A 23,103-nucleotide genomic window follows, 5' to 3' on the forward strand; every position below is an offset into this window, starting at 1 on the left:
TGCCTGGGAAAGCTTTCAAAAGGAAAATGGACTTTTCCCATTATAGGTAACTTGACTGCATTCAATGTGGTCACCTACAGAGAACAGCCAGCTCATACACCTGCTGCTCACCACAGCCAAAGCTCTGCAGTGAGAAACTCCCAAAGGAGAGCAGACTCACCATCTGTCATCCTGACTACCATGTGTGTGACTCCAGGATTCCTGTGACCAGCTCTCCCCACACTCCTCAACAGCCAAGTACAAACCAGACAATGTCACTTCCAGAACTTGGAATCTGCCAAAGGATAAAAATTTATGTCCCTGTAAACAAAATCCAGTTTCAGAAACCCATCATTATCTTAATGCATTTTTATTGATACAAACTGCAGGCGCACTGCTAAGATTCATGCTTTGGGGAAAACATTAACTCTTTTTCCTTCTGCATTTTTCCCAGTGAGTAGGAAATTTTAAATTCTTAAGTCTTAAATTCCAGTAATTTCTGACACAAGCCAAGGACTTACATAAGCCTGAGATGAAGTATGGCCCATCATCATATGCCTGGAAAGATACATCAGCCATTTGTTATGGCCCAACTCGTTCTCACCTGTATGAAACACACAGGAGAGCTAACATTTAGATAAGGCAGCCAAACCACAAAGCAATCCCTTGGAAGCATTCAGAGATGTGTACATGGGTTTTAAGATGAAGTCTGAATGTTTGAGATAAATAAGACCTACTCAAGCTTGACAGGAAAAAAAGTCGAATCAATTAAAAACAACATAAAAGCAAGTCACATAATTCATAAACTGGTCCAACCAATAAGAACCTGATCCAAAGTGCACTTGAATCAGTCTCACAGACAGAAACTGCATGGAACATTAGAGAGCATTAGCATGCCCCCCCAAACAAACAAAAAACACAAAACCGCTATGAAAAAAAATTTTCTAAGTGTCATTTCACAAAACTTAAAACTGAAAAATTGCATGTTGTCCTAAATGTTGCTGAAGGTAACTTTTTTGCTTATGAAAGGAGTGAGAAGAGGAATGAAATTTTAAATTACTTATGCTGCTTGAAACTAAAAAGTGTTTTCCATGCAACAAAGCAGCAGCTGTTTCCTGAGACAGTAAGTTCACTAGCAGGGGAGAGAGAGGAGACACAAGCTGACTAACAATATACAGTAGCTGTTAATTTGGGCTGTTCACATCTTTGTCCATACAACATGGAAATGCTTATCCCAAAATTTTCACTTGGAGTAGCACCCTGAGCAATCAGTGGATTAGTGGGAGCCTAATTAATTAGAGCCCCCCTAATTAGTGGGGACTGATTAGACCAGGGATCTTGTTTGCTCAAGTAAATAATTTCTGATCCCCAAATTTATACTAAGTCTTACAGGTTTCATTTCTCACCCCACAGTAAACCAGGGCATTACCACAGACCAATTAATGTGTAAGAAGATACTACAGTATTTCTAAAAACTTTGCTGTAACATAATTGATTAAAAACCAATACATTTTGTTTCAAAAGAATCAAGGACATGTTGTTCTAAAGTCCATGAGTGAGAGTCTGGAGTATATTTACAGCAAAAACTGGAACTATTGGAAAAGGGGAACACCAACAGCTTTCAGTCAACAGGTTTCAGGAAAATCCTGCACAGCTCATCCTTTAGCCCTGGCCTTGTTCTCTGGAGTCTCTAAATTACTTTGCTCAAAAGCACAGGAATGTTTAGACTGTAGAGTCTGAACATAAATGCCATATTTAACACTAGATGAGGAAAAAGATAATCTATTATCTTAGATAATCTGTTATCTAAGGAGTGTTTGAAAAGATAAAAATATTCAGTGTTGGGTTCTCTTTGTTCCCAGAGGACAGGAGGAGACTGGAAACAGAAAAGGCCACCTGGGATCTTAGGAATATACTCAACTGTCAGGCATACCACCAAAGCTGAGAAAACTTTTCAACAGAGATGGAATTTTAAAAGTCTGGGGACACGAAGACTTGCCTGAGTCATTCTAAAATGGAGTTGTCCTTTAAACTGCAAAGAATCCTTTCTGAAGAAGGGTTGCAGTGTGAATGAAGCCAAAGCTGGAAAACAAGGGGACTGCCCCAGCCATTTATTAATGTCAAATATGCTGTCTCACAAATCAGGGCAGTTTGTCTGGTTTGGAAGCCTTACAGAAAGCCCAGTGCACCTGGCTTGGTGAGCTCAGCATCAGGCTTTAGGCTGATCCAAGGGAATAGCTGCATTCTGTGTTTTCAATAGTTTGTCCAGCAAACAATTTTTTTAAAAGGCTTTTATTGAAGAGCCATCAGCAAACAGATCATGCAGAATTTGAACAATACACAGAATGGAGAGGAGGGAAGAACCCACACAAGGCACAGCCCCAATTATTTGTCACTTCATAAGATGTAGCCAGCACAAGTGTCCCATTTGCTCTTCAAGAGAATAGCTTCAAAAGCTTCCTGATTTTAAAAAGCTAAGTATTTGTGAGGGATACACACACATACATACACAAAATACACTCATTTTTCTCTGGTAACCATCAGCACAGATAGTGACATATCTCAGAATTAGGACTCAGCAAAAGAAGTAGTAAAATCTTGATGCAGATTCTGCATGCTCAGCCAGTTATCAGCAGAGTGAGTCTGGGCCCAGCCCTGACCATTCAGTACAGCACAGAATACAAAAATCCACTGATTAATAAGCTGCTGGAAAACTAGGTAGGAAAAAAAGTTGTATATTTATTTCTTTTCCAACACTGATTCCAAAGGGTAAGGGCTGAGTAAGGATTTAGTTTCCTTACACACAGGACAGCCACTTTCCCCAGGCCTTCCCTACATCTCCACCAAACATCACAGTAAGATATGATTTCTGTTCCCTCATTATCTCCACCAGTAGAGGATGTCTGAAATTCAATCACACTGGAAGCAGCAAGAGTTTCACCACAAACAGCACTCCTATGTGTTGGATCCACCAGCAATTGGAACTGTTGGAACAATCACTCAGTGCAGCGAGGAGAAGAGCAACAAGCCTAGAACAGGAACCCATTACTGTGCAGTAAAGCACAGCATTTGAGAAGAGCAGAAGAGGAAAGCAAACCAGAGCAGGCAGCTCAATCCATGCACTTTGACTGGAGTTTAACATCTGAGCATGCTCTCCATCCATCTGCTGCCTGCCTCTCTCATGGACACGAGCCATGGTGACCACTGTGGTGCAGGTGAGGAGGGAAATGCTCCAATGACCATATCACAAGGCCTGGCCCAAGAGAGGTGAAATGGCCACAATTGTTGCAGTAGCACTTCAGTGGCTGTGCCTGGCCTTTTCAATCCACTCCTTCATGAGGCAGATCTCCGTGGCTCGAGCTTGCTGCACAGACTTGGGGTCCAAAGGGTTGCGGCTGCGCAGGTCCAGGTGATGGGCTCCATCCGGGATCACAACTGCCACGAGGGAATCGGTGATGTTCTGGGTCACCCCACCTGCAGACCATGGATCCAGGCCACCATTGCTGTAAGGAAAGACTATTTCATTAGGGGACATGTGCACAGCAGTCAGCAGCAAGGCTGCAGCTCACATCACCAATTCTACTAGTTTTGCACGTGCAGCGACAGAAACAGAGCTCAGCCCTGTCCTAATGTCTTGTGCCCACACCTCTGCTAAGAAGCAACTTCTTGACAGAAGTATGGAGCTATCAGCAGCTTAAGCAAGGCTACACTTCTCATCAATTATCTGCTAATTCAGATAATTACCTATAAAAGTGCAAAAGCCTCTGAAGAGAAATCTGCTGCCACCTGTAATTGTCATTAAAGTCTCAGGTTTCCCTTTACCAAAACATGCCCAAACTCCCAAACCAAAGCACTTCACTTTCCTTCTTCACAGTCTGCCATAAACAAATTACCCACTGGACCCTTTAGAGCTGAATTTTTAGGAAGTTCTACCTTTTGCTGTTTCAGCTGAGTGCCAACCTGGTTTTGCAAAGAAATGCTTGGATGGTTTGTTAATGTGCTGACTTTAATAACAACCATATGAAAATGAAGATTATATCCCTTAAAAAACTGTCTAAACTGACTCTTCCTCTGTAACAGGACAACTTAATACCATTTACTCCCCCTCCTCCCTCATCCTAGATCAATTTTAACAATTCTTTACACTATAGATCTGGCTCCAAAGAATAGTCCATCAAGCAGGCCAATGGCTCAACTGGGAGAGAGCTTTCCATCTCTCATTCCTAGCTTTGGATTTGACCCAATAACCCCTACTACATCTTATTTTCCTTTACTGCAATGACCTTCCCACACATGGCCCATCTTTCTGCACAAAGAAAGCAACATCCATATACTTGTGGAACTACACAAACCTAGATCTGTTTCTCACTTTAAACACTGGGCCTGCCCACAAAAGGAAATGTCAGAGATGGGCTGAGGTATGAGAGGGTAAATTTCTAGAAGAAGCTAAGAAATTAAAACATCCTTGACACAGAGATATGCAGCTAGAAAAATACCACAATGGTAGCACCAGAAAATAACAGTAAAATAATGAATTTTTTTAAAGCCTTTTAAGAAAAAACTAGAAGTAAAAACCTGGAGTCTAAATTAATATTTTACTTGTTTCACCACAGCAAATAAACAAAAACAGCCAAGTATCTTGAGTAAATGTAGTTCTTTACTTTCAGTGATTCTAAATATGACTTAAGACAAGAGAAACATTTTGTATCTGCAAAACAAAAAGCATTGAGAGCTTCCCAATAAGCCAAAAGCATTGGATTTAAAAGGTCACCTGAATCAGCAGAGCACCTTGGCAACAGGAGAATGAGTTGCTGAGAGACCCATGATGCACATGAACTTGGATCTTTTGGTCCCAGTCATGCGGAAGCTAAGCATGCCACAGGCTTTTCTGTGAGCTTCTGGCTACATCCTCTGTATCTCCTTCCAAAGGATGGCACCAGAGGCACTGACGCAGTTTGGGAAGTGAAACTTGAAGGGAGGAGGGATGGAGGGCTCACCACAAAATCATAAATCTTTACAGTTTTTGCAGATTAAGATAATTCCAACTGAAATCAATTATTTATGTGTTAAAACTAAGCAAGCATGTAAGTACTCAGTTGCCCATCTCACAGGGACAGGAATTTCCCAGTACAAACCAAAGAGGAAAAAGAAGAGAAAGAATAAGTCAGACATTTCTTTCTAGCAGTGGCCAGGCAAACAGGACTTCAGAAAAAAACTAGTGCAAAAATCAGCATGCTAGTCCTGTTTTCAATTCATATACTTCCTTGACAGCATCCATAGGGTTCTGCCTATCCCACAGCACACAGCTCCGTTTCCTGTATTTTCTTCAGCCCTCCTGTCCTGTCCAGAAGTTTTACACAATTGTAGCAGCACTGTGGATGCTTTTGTAACATGACCACCCTCCACAATTGTCATGTTTCCTGTTAACTTTTTTCTCTAACCTTTTCTCTTCAGCAACACATTGTTCTGTCTTCTCTTCTCTGCCTCCATTCCTTCCTTTAGTGCTAACAATTCTCCTTTCTGCACAGAGCAACAGAATCTCTTAAAACAGAGCCTTCTCTTTCTGCCTCTCCCATGCCAGTGCAGGACTGGATATGTGGGTGCCCTGACTCAGAAGCCTACAACTTAGGTGTGATTCACTGAGATTGAAAACCCCCATTTTTAGACTGTGCACACCAAATTTCATACTGTCTGATATAACCTGGGCTGATTCTGACTACACAGTATACTGATGACACTACAACTGCTACAAGCTCTCTGCCACCACATGTATGAACAGTGTTAAAATGTCACTTTCCACCACTGTGCAATGCTTCCACAAGAAGTACACAGCATGTTCCCATAAGAAGAGGGGAAATTGCTGGAAGAGAAAGGGGAAACAGTGTTCTGAAACCCCCAATTTCCTCTGACTAGTTTTAATAAAGGTGTACTGCCTAGAACAGGCAAGTACCACCTGCCCACAGCCTAAGTAACCACTTGCACACTACATTACTCCAGGAAGGTACCAGAATGGCAGTGGAATTCCCTGCATTAATCCCACGCATTACAAACAACAGCGTGACTGTGCAGAGTGGTGTACTGCTCACAGAGGGAGAAGCAGCAGCACCAGTTTGAGCATCCTGGCCAAATCCCACTGTGTCTGGATAAATCCACCCTACAGTGGTTCTCTTTAGATGGAGTACTTTTCCCTTCCTGCTCTACACTGTTGTGCAAGTTGCCTGTCACTTGAAACACCATCCTTTTCACCCCACAGGGAGCCACATCCCCTGGTAAACACTGGGATGCTTTTTGTAAAGCACTCTGCAGTGTTTGAGGATAAAAGGCTCTTATATAAAATGTACAGTGTTGACAATGTATTTGTTTGAAGAGAAACATCCCAGCTTGAGATCCAAAAGCTTTGTGTGTACAGCACTACTTTAACATTCATTTGGTTGCTTTCAGGCTTTTCTCATTTCCAGCTCCTTCAGCTGGCATAAATTCTTAAACACTTATTTAGATTTGTTTGTCTATCACTTACAAAGCAGATTTCTACTGTACAGAGCTGTGCAGCCTTGGAAATAAGCAACACTCTGCAGAAACTAAGTGAAACCAACAAATTTTTTTTATTAAAAAGTTTTCCAAAAATGGGTGGGATTTCTCCCTCCAGAGTAAATATCCTGCTGGGACAGAAACAGCAAGAGGCAAACAAGAGGAAAGCAAAAGGCCTTTGCAGCCAAACAGACCGACACTAGCAGCTGCGATCCAGAAAATAATCCCCAATTCAAGTGAGAACTTTCCACTTTTAAAATGCATACCTATCTACCACATCCAAAAGACTTATTCTGACCTTGGTTTGTAGAAGTGGCAAGCTGTTTTATGAAAAGGCCTTGCAAAATTTTAACCAGAGCACAGAGGACTACATATCCAGGAGCTTCCCATAGTGGGCAATGGGTACAGCAAGTCAGGACTCCTGAGGTCTCAAATGGGTTTGTGAACACCTCCCACCCACATAAGATGGATAGATAATACTCACCTGAATCACCTCACAGCATAAGTAAAACCACATGAACCTCCCTTTGAAGACAGCAGGGTGTAATCTTAAAAGTCAGGGAAGTGAAGGCTGAATAGAGAGCAAGCAGCATGGACTAGTTTTTTATGCTAGACTGAAACATTTTTTTCACTTTTTGTCCACATACAAATGTGTTTCAGACAAACTTTTGTTGTATTACCAGTATTCCTTACAAAAATAGACACATCTCTGTATCTGGATCTTACACAAGTTTGTTGAAACTTGACTAAATGCCACTAAAAGAAAAAGATGTTGGCAGTAATAGAAAAACTCCCGAAGTTACTTCCCTCTTCTTTCTGTATGAAAGGGAAAAAGGAATGCAATGCCAGCCCCTTCACAAGGCTATCACTCAGAGCAGTAATTTTGGTGACCAAGATTCTGTGTTATAGCTAGAGCTCATTTAGACTTTCCTTTTGTGTGTAAAGCAACAGGGCTTTGGGTTCATAAAAGTAGGAATTCACCAGCATGGGAAACCTGGAATTTGGCCACAAGGTAAGAAGGAATCCACATGGAAAGAAGATGTTTGGCAGAATCCCAGCTCAGATGCTTCTTTTAGAGTCACACAGGCAGTAACAGAACAGTTGGCTTCTTTGGCCACTGCAGACTGACCATTTTACTCTCAATAGCAACACAAAGCATGCCCATCATTTATTCAGCTGGAGTGCTGGAGACAGATCCCTTTGCTATTATGCCTTTGCTATTTGCAGCAGATTCTCTACACTGGAAATGCAAATGGTGGAAGACATTACACCATCAGTTGAAACAAGGCTTACCTGAAGATGATGTTGCTGTGTGAACTGATGTTTTTTCCTCCATACATAGAAAGAATCCAAGAGAGACGAGGCCTCACTCCCCACATCCTGTAACACTCTTCTGAAAGTGCATCAAAGTCCCACTTCTGGGGCTCAAACATGTCATGGACACCATCTGTGCACAAGGGCATCACCATCTCAGTGCAAGCCTGAAAGAAAGGGCAGGTCAGTAGAGTAAATTCTGAGGAGAACATCCAATAGCTGTTACTGCAGTATTTAAAAAGGCAGGCTCAAACAGCATTTGATCAGTAATTACTACCTAAGGACTACAGAATCATTTAGGTTGGAAAAGACCTTGTAAGACTGAGTTCAACCATAAACCAAAAAGTGCCAAGGCCACCTCCAAACCATGTACCTAAGTGCATAGCATCTTTTAAAAAACTCCAGGATGGTGACTCCACACCATTTCCCTATGTAGCCTGTTTCAGTGCTTGACATTTTTCCTAATATTCAATCTACATCTCCCCTGGTACTGCTTGAGTCCATTTCTTCTCATTCTATTGCTTGTTACTTAAGAGACAGAAACCCACGTCCCCTACAATCTCCTTTCATAAAGTTGTAGAGAACATTAAGGTCTTTCTTCAGCATCCTCCTTTTCTCCAGGCTAAGCACCCCCAGCTCCCTCAGCCACTCCTCATCAGACTTGTGCTCCAGACCCTTCCCCAGCTCCATTGCCCTTCTCTGGCCATGCTCCAGCTCCTCAATGTCCTTCTTACAGTGAGGGGCCCAGAACTGAATACAGGATATGAGGTGTGGCCTCACCAGTGCTGAGTGCAGGAGGACGATCCCTGCCCTGCTCCTGCTGGCCACACCAGTGCTGATCCAGGCCAGGATGCCATTGGCCTTCTGGGCCACCTGGGCACTGCTGGCTCAGGTTCAGCTGCTGTCAGCCAGCACCCCCAGGGCCTTTTACCCAGGCAGCTTTCCAGACACTCTGCCCTCAGCCTCTAGCCCTGCCTGGGGTTGTTGTGACCCAAGTGCAGGACCCACCACCTGGCCTTGTTAGACCTCATAAAACTGACTGCCCTACACAACTTACAACTGTGTGCTGTACATCATTTTCCAGTCAGTGAACAGCTGAAACTCAGCAAGTAGCTAGATAATGAAGACACAATCTAAACCTCCTGGGAAAGCTGCTTCTCTTTTCTGCCTTGTCTTCCCCACTACAATCACACTTGATTTGTGACTATGTTTGTCATCAATACTTCTGGCACAATATATTAACAGCTAAATGACGATTCTCGTCAGCTCTAGATTAAAAAACCACCACTGACTTACAATTTATAAAGATTAGTGAGCATACCTGGTAATACCAACCCATTTCACCCAGACTCTTCGTTGCAGTCTGCGACACATCTAAGCATGAGGCCTCTCCTGTATAATTGTAATATAAATTTACTGCCTGGAAAACATTCTGCAGCAACAATTTGTCAGAGAGACTGGGATCCTTCAAGAACTTGCAGACTTCCTGCAATGAAGAGATAAGAAGTCGTCTAAATCTATAGGAATTAAATATTAATACATGACACCTGGTAGGATATTAATTTCTTTTCCAAGTACAATCAGACCACTTCCAGAAAGTGTCTATGAAGTAATATACCCTGATTATCAAAAAATGCAGTATCATATATGTGTAGTGCATGCTACTATGAGGAACCTGAAACTTTGTATTTCCTGACTAAAATTTTTTTTTTCAAAACCCAACAGTTCTACCTTAATGTTTCATTCACCAAATTTTTCAATCCATTTTCCATACTTTAAAATTTATTATATTTAATAAATAGTATTTAGTACCTCTGTAATTAAAGACAGCACATACAGATACCTAACAGAGAAGCTCCAGGTATTGATTGGGATTCCCTGCAGATTGATGCAGGTAGATCACAAGAGAGAACAGATTAAACAACATACACATGGACATATATATATATATATAAAAATAAATATATAATACACACACATATATATATATATACATAAATACATATCCAGCCACTCATTAACATTGGAAAAGACCTCCAAGATCATCAAGTCCACATTTCCCTCTCCCTTTCTTGCCTTAAGAGTCCTATCAGAGCTACTGTTTCAGAAAATAAAGTATCGTAACAACTTCTATAAATCAGATTTCATACATTAGTATTGTCCAATGGGTAATGGCCTTTTCTGGGTTAGGTCTATAAGCAGAAATAATTTTCAAGGTGTTTATTTTGCTCTTTGAGACAGCCACAGAGGACAGATTCATTTCCCTCTCTCCTCCATCAGGCAGCTCTACACAAGGGAATGATTTTATTTTATAATTAACTACTGCCTAAAATACTTACATCTTACCTACCTCACACAGTAACCCAAGTTCTGCAGGGAAATTCAGCCAGAGTCTTAAAAGAATAAGAACACTCCAAGGATAAACAGAACTGCACAAGCGAAGGCTTGCAAGTGTAAAAAGAGCTTCTGCTTTGAGAAGCGACCCTGCAAGGAGTGTATTTGTGGAGATCCACATTTTCTCTCACTGGTTTTCCCACATCAAAAAGGACATAGGCTCAAAACTTGTTCTGTTGCAAGCTCTGTCAGCTGAGTCTGAAATCAGAAGCTCTAATTGCATGTGCTTTTTGTGCAGCATTTCTGCTACTCAAGAACAGCTCTGCAGGGCAGCTGGGTCATCTAAGTCATCCCTGGCACTTTTTTTTTATCCTGGGCTGTTGATATAACCTGTTAGACCTACAAGAAGCAGTTAGGCAACAAACCAAGATATGCACAAGATATTATCTTGGTTGTCTTTTCTCAGCACATTGCTTCTATGGAGCCAAGAAAACAAAGGAAAAGGTGCAAGCTAGGAGAGGAGGAGAGAATTAATTAGACCAAATAGTCAATTCTACAAGATACTGATTCTATATTACCTGTATAGGCCAGGCTGGCAGAAGCTGCAAGAAGTCAGCTTTATAGGGATAATCCACCATAGCCAAGTTTACCCATGTTTCACTCAGCCAATTTTTCAATACAGCAGCATCCTGAGGAGTTTTTAAGGGGCTGCACAAATGAAATGTGTTGGAAAGCCACTGCAAACCTGCATCTTTAATAAAAGCAAATGAATAAAACAGTTATTTAATGTGTTGTACTATTAACACATACGTCAGTTGTGCTGCTACTAAAAAACCATTTTCGCTTAGCCTAACTAACTTAGTGAATCTATTCCACAGACATACAAGCACAGCAGATCAAATTTTAGTCAGCACCTCACTGTAACCTCTTTTCAGGTAGTTACATAATCACAGAATCACTTAGGTTAGAAAAGATCCTCAAGTCCAACTGAATCCCTGTCACTGAGTTCATAGTGACTGCAGTAATTTTCTTTTCCTCAGTGTCTCAGTTGGCAAAGTACTTTTTTTATAGTAACTACTATCTGGCCTATTTTGAGGTTCTGATTTTAAGTCTGTCCTTATCTGACCTTAGGAATGTTTGGACCTGGATTCTGCATCCCACCAGGCCTGAAAGAAGTGTGTGATACAAGAAAACAGGCATTCAAAAGTAGTGCTTTTGAATGTAGATTTGAATGTAGTAGATTGAAGTTTTCAATACAAGCAGCAGAATTTCAAAAAACCCAATACGTACGCAGGTGAAAGTCATAACACACTCCTGATCTTTACTATTCTTTGAAAAACCATTGGTGAGGTCTTACCTGTTGAGGAGAGGTGGTTAATAGCATTCCAGGAATTCCGGATGCTCTCTGAGCAGCCCTTGCCACTCTTTTTGAAATCATTGGTCACTATGCTGAAAAATGTGCCACATGGAACCAGATCACCAAACTGCCAGATTGGGGCAGAGGCTGCCAGAGCTCTGCAAAGGGACATAAAAAGATCCTGAACCCCTGCAAAAAGGAATTCCATACCCTCCCAATAGCCACTATCTAGGCAGCATTTATAATTCAACTTGGACACTGGCCTCTAGGTGAACCAACCATAATGCTGCCAAATTATTCCACATGTCTGTATGCAAAAGGCTGCTGGAGGATATGTCTTGGACATTGGTGCAACAATATCAGCAAACAAAAGGTAGGAATTCCGACTTGATTACTTTACTGTTTTTTATTCTCAGCTATAAATTAGGTCTTTCTCACTAGGCATTATGTGAACTCAAATGAAGAGAGGCCCAGTCCATGAAAATATACTTTTTAGCTTGTTTCCAAGAGGGTAACTAGGTTATTGGAGAGATTAAAAACCTGCCTAAAGTCTGGAGACCCTAAAAAATGTAGGTGCCGAGTCAGTGTTCACATGTTGTTTTCACAAATCTCACAAAATACACCATCCAGTACCTGCTGACTGACAGGTGCCTTTGTCAGGCAAACAGCGCCTCTTCCCAAATTCAAAGTAACTTGAATCCTTCTCCCAGTACTGAAAATTTCACACCAGCTTGGAATTATGGTACTTCTCCCAGAGCAGTAACATTTATAGCACAGAAGTAAGAAATGCCTGCCGTGTTGAAGCAGGAGGAGCACACTCACCCAACCACCACATGGGGATACTTCATCCTAAACCAGGCTGCAAGCATTCCTCCATAAGATCCTCCAATAGCTATGACTGGACTGTGCTTGGCTCCTGCAATGGTTGTCTTTAAGTATTCAACAAGTACTGCAAAGTCTGCCAGAGCTTGTTCTGATGTCAGGTAATTGAGGTGTTTGGAATCCTGAGAGAAAGAAGGCAGGTTATGGACAGCACAAGTGATTTCCAGCAACAGCCTTTCTATTCCCCACAGCAGCTACAGCTAAAATGAGGTGTACAGCTGAAATCATAAGTCTAAATCTGTGCCTGAGAACAAATGAAATATTCTTTGCAGGTGTCCCTTGAAGCACTAAAAAGAACCTTCTAGTTTGGTTTTAATTTTTTACCCTAGAATTGATAGCTACAAAAGAGTTATATATTACTCAAGTTAACACTCAATGCCCTGGCAAGAATTAAAATATGCAGTATTATGTTTGTAGGGAATACATTTATTAGGAAGACAAAAGATGACACTTACACTGAAAGATTCATTCCCAAAGGGCAAAGATTCTCCATAATATCTATGTTCAGCAAATACCAACATGGCATTAAGTTCTCCAGCCACATCCCACATAAAACCCTGGGTGGAGAAAAACAGACACTGAAACTAATTGACTCAACTTGTTTAAAAGTCTCTAGTTTCAATCTAGTGTATTCCAATTCTTTGATTAGAAAGCTATCACTATCAAAATGCCACTAGAAAGACAGAGTGCAATTTGGTTTTAAGGTATCATTTAAGTAAGGAAACACACAAAACAGGTATCAACCCAGGGAAGCTGATATATACAAAGACAGTATGTATAGTTCAATGCTGCAAAATATTAAATATCCTTGTTTTGTGACTACACATAGGAAATTTAACAGAACTCCTATGGCACAAGCTTAACACACAGGAACTAAAACAGGTTACAGGAGAAAACCATGCATTTGACCTAGGACTACATTACAGAAAACACAAAATTTGTTTGGCAATAACCAGTAATCTGGAGCACTGCAATACAGTTATTTTCAACTAATAAATAAGGACAACTTGTCATTACTTGTTGCTAAGAGTTTGTTACCACCAGCTATGAGAAGAAGCAGACAGAGATCATCAGCTGGCAGCACAAAGCATGCAAGCAGTCCTTGGTGGCTTTGAGCTCAGCACATGCCACCTCCCATCATGTTACTGGACTTTGTATTGAAATGTCTGAAAAATATCCACACCCATGTCTGAAAAATACCCATACTCCATTCTGCATTTGTATCAGTCAGGGAAGTAAAAACTTCCACAGGTACTGTAGAAAACAAGAATTATCTGGCTCTGATTTCCACTTCCCTTCATATTTTTCTTAATAGAGAAACAAAAATCCAAACATGAAAACCTTCCATTTTACTTGGGGACTCTAAAGTACTAGGATAAGTTAAATTTGGTCCAAAATTCTGAACTGCTAGCTCAGGGCACTACGGTGTTTCCTCTAGAAATTTTCTTCACTGCCCCAGGAATTTAACAGAAGTGTATCCCTTTATTTATTTGGGCTTCAAATAGGACCCTGAACCCCCTCAAACTTTTTCTGTGCTTTTGTTCAGCTTCCTCTTCCTCCTATAACAATCACAGCAATCATTACAAACTTATCCTTCAACGACCTTCTGTGACTGTCTTCTTGCTCCTCCTGACTTTTTCAGGATGCCATGACTGGCAGTGCAATCCCACTGTTTCCCACCTACCGTGTTGTTGCAGAACCACTCGATGTCTCCTTCATTGCCTGTATAAAACAGTATTGGTCCATTGTCCTTCTTCCAGTGCTGATCTGCTACCAGGTACCTCTGCTGGAATGTACCATTTTCATCAAATCCAAAGTGATCAATCTGTAGGAACAAGCGTCAGCAACATGGTCAGAAAGCTAGAACTGATCCTGGAGCCCACTGAGAGCGCTGACAGTTACTTAACAGGTTAAAAAAATGTGTCATTAAATTATTTATATTCCTAATTCATCAAATTATTTCTGCTTTGTGAAAAAAAAATAGTCAAAATTACAGGTGTTTATACTGAAGGAGAAATGCTATCTTCAGGCATTAAGAAAAAAAATCCATGCCCACTTTATAGCATCCTACTTAACAGATATTCTAAATATATTTAGGAATTTGGACAAATCTGCTGAGAGGTCACAAAGTACCTCATGCAATAAAACTTTATCAACAAGTAAAAAGAGTCATCACAGGATTTTTTGAGTCTCAGGAAAACCTTACTAGCATAGTTATTAAGAAAAACCCAGCAAACTAAACAAAAAAGAACTCCAAAACTAAAACCAACAAAAATCCCACCTCTTCTTTCTCTCCTATTTCTGGCATAAGAAATTTAAACAGATTCTTGTTAGAAAGTGAGTTTTTATTCTTTACCACTGCTCTACAAATATTGCCAGCCTATATACATCATAGCTCTTAACCCAAACCCCAGAGTGTTAGATTTATTCTCTCACTAGAAATTCAATTCCTAAAGTCATTTTTTCTCCAGCTTTTACTCACACTGCTTTGTATTCACTATCCACCTTGACCCTTCCCCTAGAATTCATCCACACTGGAAAGTTGTGCTTTTACAAGTAAATTGCTTTTGCAAGTAACTCCCTGCATAGGCATAATCTTATTCTGGAATACCCATACAGGCTTTTACTATGAAATATTAAAAAAATAAACCAAACCAAACCACAGAGTTACTCCAGAAGATCTATCCTACTTAATTAGCATGTATTCACAGTTCTTCACTATTTTTATTCATCAGCTGAAGATGACCTGTAGCTTCCCAATTTTGACTTTTAGCAGTGCATCAATCCACCTTTTCCTGTCATGGTTCCTGCTGGTGGTAACAGCCTGACATCTGCTGGCTTGAGGATCTCTGCTCACCCATCCATGTCCTTCACACCCAACTCTGCCACACCTCTCAGCTGCTACAGGAAACAAACTTTCACATTCCCTGTTTTGGGAACATCTGCAAGTTAAAGTTGAAGAGCAGCAGATGGCACCCAAACCCGAGCACTTGCTGATATCACAGTAACATACCTGCTAGGTGGATTCTTTTAAGCAGCTCAGAAAAGCCTAACACTTGACCAGCAGGATCCAGCTACTCCACACCACGTAATTATCCTTGCTTTGGGTCAAAGAGAGCACAGGAACTTATTTCAGATGCACACTCTGCTGCAAAATGTCTTTTCTGAACTCCCTTAGGGGTTACTCACTCTTGGACTCAAGTGGGAGGATGTGTGTGCTGCAGCTCACTGCTACAACACCTGGAGGTCTGTGCATGGTGTGGACAGACAAGAGACAAGGTCTTTGCCTTCAATAAGTAACTTCAGTGACTGCTTCCAGACCCAAATAAAACTATTTTATGTACTCTCACAGTTTTCCTCTAGGAGGCCATGTGCTCCTTCCTCTTAAGTACATGGTGATGCTATATCATGTGCATGTTTAAGGGCTCTTTCACTGGGCCTCAGTACTGACAGCACACGCTGGGCTTGTTTCACACTGACAACTCACCTGCACAGCTATTCATTTTAGTTTCACCTCTTAAGAGTGATTACATGCAGAAAGGCAGAACAAGGTCAGCAACTGAAAAAGTCTCTGGTCATAAGACCTCGGGACAATTACAGAGAAAAATCAGTTAAGGCACATCTAAAAAGTCACTGTATAGTTTGATAAACTCCAACACTGTTAGAAAGTACAGCTAACACACCTTTTGTTCCATGTTTGTTTGTAAATGGGAGAAATTCTTTTTCTATTTAAAATTTCTTGTTAGGCTGCTTGCCAGAGATAGGAAAAACAGCCCCATGTGTCCTGCTTGCCTTTTATGGAATCACCTAAATGAAACAAAATTAAATATTCAGATTTAGGACTTGATTCTGCATCCTTCCTGCCTGAAGCCAGAGTGCCAGCTAGAGGACTGCACCCCACAAAATATTCAACTTTCCTAACTACAAAGATATATACCAGTGCAGGCAACTTAACATGCAACAGACAAAAAAGAGTGCAGAGGGAAAACCAAAACTAAAACCAGAAAAACCCCAAGCAAACAAAAAAAAAACAGAGAGAAAATTTTGCTACCAGGCTGAACTTATCCAATGGGGTATTACGCAGAACAGATTCTAAAGCCCATCTTAGTCTTCCTATTTCACAAGAGCTAGAAAATTAAGAGAGTGATACTCCAACATGCACATCTTTTCCCAAATTATGGCTAGTTTTCTTTAGAGATGTGATTTACTGGAGTTTTCCTCTGATGTGATCAGCAAATCTACTTCCCCAAAACAAACCACAAAATCATAATGCTTTAGTGAGTCTGTCTTTCAAAACCAAGAAGGAGAAAAACACAGGAATTTAAGTTCTCTTTTGGTGGTTTTAGTAACCATGTTGATCAAAGAAAAGAGTCACGATCCTCTGTCTTGACTCTGACATGCTGTACACTCCCTCACTGCCATCAGCCATGTTATTTTTTCCTATTCCTCCCTCAATCTGTAGAAATTTGATACTCCCACAACAGCTAGATTGCCTCTGTTCATCACACTCACAGCACATCCAACCGTGGATACATGTAAGATCCCAGACAGAACAAACACAAAGCCAAACTTCTCCAGAAGAAAAAAAAATCACAAGTAGCTATTACTTGGCTGAAGAGCAGAAACTCCTTCAGTTCTAGATGGGGCTTCATACCTTGTAGTAGCTTGTCTTTGCAAGAGTAAGACATACATCGTGAGTAAAAAAAAATCTAAACCAAAACAAAACCTAATGTTTGTAAGGCAGTCAAAAAAGAAAGTGTCACAAATGCTGGTTATTGCCAACAAATTTAAAGAAATTCTAAATCCAGAACATCAAAACACAGTATAGTGGTATCCCAAGGAGTATCTTCTCAAAAGAGTAAAAACTGTGTTAAAATTTGTCAGGCCAGAGGGAAGAAGCCCAAGAATCAATGTAAAATTGTGAGGTGAAGGGTTAGGGGACACACGGGGAAAGCTGCAGTTGAGGAACAGCAGATGGAGCTGTTGTGTAGCCAAAGTGTGCAGCAGGAGAGTGCAGGGCTGTGCACAGGGACTGCTGGGTCTCAAACAATTGCTTCATCTCACCGTTTTTTATGGAACAGGCATGCAAACAGGTAATAAATCCCAGCAACTGTGTGATGCCTACTGTAGTACTCAAATTAACCAGGTATTTTTATAGCTTTTTTCCTTTAAGGAGACGTCATTAAAAATTGAACCAGAAAGGTTTTTTTCCCACTCTTACACAAATGAAGTAAGATAAAAGCAATTACTTTTACAACCCGACCACAACAGCAAAAAGGAAAAAATACCTGTTTAGAACACATTTAAAATACCTTAACTGCTGGTTAAAACAATGGTAATGGTATTCCAGAAGATATGTGTTTTTTCCAATTAAAATTTTTGTAATTACAATTGTGTCCAGGATGTCAGCAGTAAGTACAAGGTCCTGAGCAATCCTAAACAATTTTTAAATTGGCCCTGCTTTGTGTGGGAGGTTTGAAGAGATGATGGCATAGTTCACTCCTAAAACTAAACTATTCTAGAATTAATGCACACCAGTTACTCAGCCCAAAGTTCTAAGCTTCTGTAAACAGGACTACGTGGCAAGTTTGATAAAAAAATAACAACACAATCATCATCAGTCATGCAACAGAAATGTTTTATAGATGAAACTATGATCTACTGACACAAGAACAGTCATTCTGATACTAATAAGAGGAAGGATAAAATTAGAAAAAGTAGCACTGAAACCCATAAGTTATGAGTAAGTTTTTAAGAGAAATTTTGTCAGCTGAGGCAAGCAGGATGGCAAAGTGAACACAAATTTCAGTTCCACATACAAAAACCATACAAAAATCGAACACTGCTCAATTAAGAAAGCCTCATATTTTCCTGCACTCCTTTGAGTGCAAAGACTCACAAAGCATTTGGGGAAAATAAAAGCAAACATACAGCAGATGGCTTGTGAGGCAGGCAGCTCTGATGGAAGGTAGGTGCTACCCAAGGCAGGGCTGCTGAGAACTGCACTCCCTGAGCTGAGTACAGATGTCAGTGGGCAGCACAAGGCAGTGAGCCCATGAGGATGATGAGAGCACCAGACTGAAGGCTCAAGTCAGCAGCTTTAATCCTTCAGCTCAGAGAAACCTTCTACAAAGAAGTGCAGCTGATCAGCTCAGGGTGAGGCACCTTCCCCAGACTGGTTTACTGAACAAACTCACACTGGGAGGAATGGCCAAACTCCACCTTGGTGCCTTCTGTTTGAACTATACAGCACCTTTCTGTATCTTTTAAGTGCACATGTACCACGTGCTTTTGTTAACCTCTCAAAGATTACTTATCTCAAGGTGGTTTTTGCAATGTGCTTTTTTGCTATTTTAAAAGTCCATTTAAAATAAAACAAGCCACTCTGCCACATCTCCCCTGGGGAGGAGACAAAAAAGGCTCAACAGATGTTAGTTATCGTACAGATGTTAGTCTGCTTAATGTACTTCTGGAAGTATTCAGGAACTCAGGCAATGAGTAGAGTAGAAAGACAAAACAGGACATGTGAGCTAAAACCCACTTCCTTCTCAGCAGCACCTTAAGGTCATCAGTGACTAGAGACAGGGCAGCAAAGCCAAGCCTTTACCAGAAAAGACTATAATTCACAGGGTAGTTTTTAACCAAAAGCATCTAATACCAGGGGTGGTAAGTCAGCACCTGATGGCTTCATGCTTTTGGGTTTCTGGCAAGATTGTGAGCATCTGAAAGGCTTTCTGTGATGCCTTGAATTTCCATCCTCTATGCGATAGCTTTGTTTTCCCAAATTGGATATTCCATGTGAAATCAAGCCAGTTGTTTTATGGTGAGGAGCCAGGGGATTTTAAGTTGCTCTTTACCCTCCACATGTCCATGGAGCTGTTTTGAGGGCTCATCCTGTCTGAATTATTTCCTGAGGACAGGAAGATACAGGACAGCCTGAGGATATCCTCCTGTGTGAACAGCAATGTAGACCTTAGCCTCCTTGGGATTTCACTGATGTGCTTCTATTCCTGCTTTTACTCCTGATGGGCTGTGGGGGACTCCAGTTCAGTCAGCTGGCCCTATTAGTTTTGTTTCCTCTTATAACCTTTGCTTCCTCTATTCAAATTTGAAGTTCATGAGGGCAGGGACTTTCTTGTCATGTCTGTATAACAAAGGAGGGGGAGGGGGGCAGATTTTGTTGAGCCTGCTAGGACTGAAGTTTCATCCCACCAATACCTGCTAAAATTCTCTGTTTGTCCCTGCTCAGTGCAGGAAAGGGAGGGGGAAAAGAGACAAGAAAATCAAGCTTAGATTTCTTTCATATCTTTCATTTCAAATGCAAGGAATGAGGTGTTTTCTTGCTTTCAAGGCTGATAGTTGTGCAAGGAACAGCAGAGACTGAAGATTTGTACTTCTCTGTGGAAATGCATAATCATTTGGTGTTCTGTGGAAGAGCAGGGAGATGTAAACTGCACCTTTTTGCATCAGGCTGTGTAACTTACTAACTGGAAAGTCTTCAATGTAAATAATACCAGAAATCTAAGAGATAGGATCATAGGCTAGAATAACAGAACTGCTTAGGCTGGAACAACACCTTAAGACTGAGTCCAACCATTAACCCAGCACTGACAAGCCCAGCCCAAAACCACATCCCCAAGAACCATAACCACACAGCTTTTGAACACGTCCAGAGATGGCAATTCCACCACTTCCCTGGACATCCTGTTGCAGTGCCTGACAAGCTTTTCAGTGAAGATTATTTACTTGAGCAAACAAGATCCTTGGTCTAATCAGTCCCCACTAATTAGGGGGGCTCTAATTAATTAGGCTCCCACTAATCCACTGATTGCTCAGGGTGCTACTCCAAACCTACTATCCAAACCTCCCCCTCAAGTTGTAACTTGAGGCCATTTCTTTTCATTCTACTGCTTGTTACTTAAGAGACAGAAACCCATCTCCCTACAATCTCCTTTCACAAAGTTGTAGAGAGCATTAAGGTCTCTCCTCAGCCTCCCTCTAGCCAGATTAAACACCCCCAGCTCCCTCAGCCACTCCTCATCAGGCTTGTGCTCCAGACCCTTCCCCAGCTCCATTTCCCTTCTCTGGCCACGCTCCAGCCCCTCCATGTCCTTCTTGCAGTGAGGGGCCCAGAACTGGACACAGGATTTGAGCTGTGGCCTCACCAGTGCTCAGTACAGGGGACAATCCCTGTCCTGCTCCTGCTGGCCACACCAGTGCTGATCCAGGCCAGGTGTCACTGGCCTTCTTGGCCACCTGGGCACTGCTGGCTCATGTTCAGCTGCTGTCAGCCAGCACTGCCAGATCCTTTTACCCTGGGCAGCTTTCCAGCCATTCTTCCCCCAGCCGGTAGCCCCGCCTGGGGTTGTTCTGACCCAAGGGCAGGACTGAGCACTTTGCCTTGTTGAACCTCATAGAACTGGCTTCAGACAATGGATTCAGCCTGTCCAGATCCCTCTGTTGGGCCTTCCTGCCCTCCAGAAGACCAGCAGCTGAATTTAACCCCACTCACCACCACTCTCTGGGCTTAGCCATCCAGCCAGTTTTCCACCCAGCAAAGAGTATGCTCATCCAAGCCAAGGCTGCCTCTGTCATTGCTCTTTTCCCCAAGCTCCATAGGTCAGAGGTTTTGTTCACCAGATTTAATTTTATTTGTTGGTCTATCACATTTACCAAACCATATGGATAACAATAGACATGCTTTTTGACTATTTATAGTTCTCAATTTCTATTCAACTATTGAGATAGTTTAGGGCAACTGTTACGAAGCTTTTCTTGACTATAATGAGCTTCCAGCCACCCATGCCCCCAGAGCAAATGGAGGATTAGGATCAAATCTGTGTAATAGAAAGAACCTGTCACTGCAACTGTGTCCTTGAGAATACACTGGCCTTTGATAATTCACATAGGTTAGTGATAAACCTGGCAGTGTTACATTACAGATGGACTTGATGATCTTAAAGGTCTCTTCCAGCCTAAATGTGTTTATGATTTACACTTCATGTATCTGAAACTTCTCTTATCGATGCAGAAATCACAGCACCTGCTCTTGTGATGTTTAAGGAAGTCTAATTTTTAGCATTGATTTATCTCTTCAGTGATTAAAAGACACAAACAAGGAAAACTTCAGACAGGAACTCTACCCCTGCCCTGAGTCACACAGTTTGGACAGGCACTTGAAAAGACCAAAGAAAATTTAAGCAGCGACAGGATATGCTGTAGGAAAGCACCAGGGTACTCAGGTCAGCCCTTGTTAGAAACAAACAGTACATGATGAAAGGTTATTTTTATGTCGGAAGCCCAACCAGCTAATGAGAACACAAACAAATTGATTTCAACTTCCCCAAACCATAGGTTTGTGCTGCAATTGAACCTCCAGATTCTGCTTACCATGTAAAAATGAAGTCCATAAACACATTTAGGCTTTAAAATCCTCCAGCAGACAGTGAAGATGCTATTCTCTGTTAGAACTCCTCCATTTGGAAGGAGAAGTACCACAGGCACTCTCAACATTTTCTGTCCCAGACTTGAGAGCCACAAAGCTCCAGCACAAGGGAAAGAATGGGTGACCAAGGCAGGAATGTCTTCAGTCAGCTTTACTGCTGTCACTCCTTCACCAGGCTCCATTCCCCTGCCACCTGGTTCTTTTCAGAGCAATGAAGAGGCTTGTTCTGCTCAGACTCCACCAGCTACATAATTCTGCAACTAACTACTATGGCTGTAAACACCCCAAATGTGATGCTTCCATTCAAGGTATTATTTTCCTGGCAAAATGCTTCCACAGGACAAGGGATGGGGCAAGGCATGGAGAACAACCAGCTCAGAGCCCTACTTCACAAGGTGTGATTTCTCAAGGCTGAAAAAAGCACAAAGATGCAATACACCAGCAAGATCAAAGTTACCCTTGTGCAAGGCCTCTCAAACCCCTAACAGGCAAAGGCCACTAATATTTTCCATGTGCCTTCCAGATTGAATTACAAATCCATCACATTCAGAGGATTAACTTCAGAGGAGAGGAAAAAATTGGATGTGAAAAGTCAATATGTCACAGATTAATCCGCATAAAAGCATTCCAGGTTTTTTTAAGAGTGACCTAAAGTTCTGTTAGGACTAATTGTTTAAGCAAAAGAATTTGCAAAGTTTCATCTTTTCTGATGAACATGGTTCTCATTTGAAAGATTTGAAAGACTTCCTCAATTTTTATTTTTTTTTGTATAAAGACACTGGGAATAAAAGCATTTCAGAGCCAAGATAATATTTTTATTTATTCAAATTAAATATTTAAACCAGCTCTACCTCTACCCCAAAAAGGTCTAGAAGTGCCTAACTTGCTAAACATTTTTAAAAGGTTTAATGCAGGTTACAACTGTTTTATTTCCCAGGTTTTCATATATAAATATGAATAAATAAATAAATAAATTTGCTTTATCATTCTCCCAGACATAGTTCAACCACTATTATTTGTATTATATTTTCTATTGCTAATCCTAGAAAAGAGGATTCAAGGAAGTAGAGCTGAACAATGACAGCAAACAGGAAAACTGTCCTGTCATCTATCCAGATAATCTTCTAATTAGGCAGAGCACAGACTAAATTAGAAGAGCTCAGTGCAGGGATGGCAATTTATCAGCATTAAAAGGCTAAGTGTTTTACACGTGCCACTGTGGATCATGCATTTAGTAGCCACCAATTCTGATCAACACTGAGGT

General features: G+C 41.2%; 1 protein-coding gene across 4 annotated transcripts in view; it reads right to left on the reverse strand.

Moving 5' to 3' along the window:
* Positions 1-333: 333 nt before the first annotated feature.
* PRCP (prolylcarboxypeptidase) overlaps positions 334-23,103 on the reverse strand; it is a 29,974-nt gene continuing 7,204 nt past the window's right edge. For 2 of the 4 annotated variants that reach the window (XM_071432818.1, XM_071432816.1), the window contains 8 exons: positions 14,079-14,219; positions 12,850-12,951; positions 12,335-12,516; positions 11,513-11,670; positions 10,734-10,906; positions 9,143-9,307; positions 7,801-7,988; positions 334-3,482 (listed from right to left, as the gene is read on the reverse strand). In XM_071432818.1, the coding sequence (XP_071288919.1) occupies positions 3,278-3,482; positions 7,801-7,988; positions 9,143-9,307; positions 10,734-10,906; positions 11,513-11,670; positions 12,335-12,516; positions 12,850-12,951; positions 14,079-14,219 (1,314 nt within the window). In that variant the 3' untranslated portion in view covers positions 334-3,277. Of the gene's footprint in view, positions 3,483-7,800; positions 7,989-9,142; positions 9,308-10,733; positions 10,907-11,512; positions 11,671-12,334; positions 12,517-12,849; positions 12,952-14,078; positions 14,220-16,077; positions 16,187-21,784; positions 21,909-23,103 lie in introns of those variants that run through there. The other 2 variants (XM_071432819.1, XM_071432820.1) reach the window with 2 other exon arrangements.

The sequence above is a fragment of the Agelaius tricolor genome, unplaced genomic scaffold, assembly GCF_023055355.1.
Source record: "Agelaius tricolor isolate 1412-34295 unplaced genomic scaffold, bAgeTri1.0.p SCAF_9, whole genome shotgun sequence".
Taxonomy (NCBI): Eukaryota; Metazoa; Chordata; class Aves; order Passeriformes; family Icteridae; genus Agelaius; species Agelaius tricolor.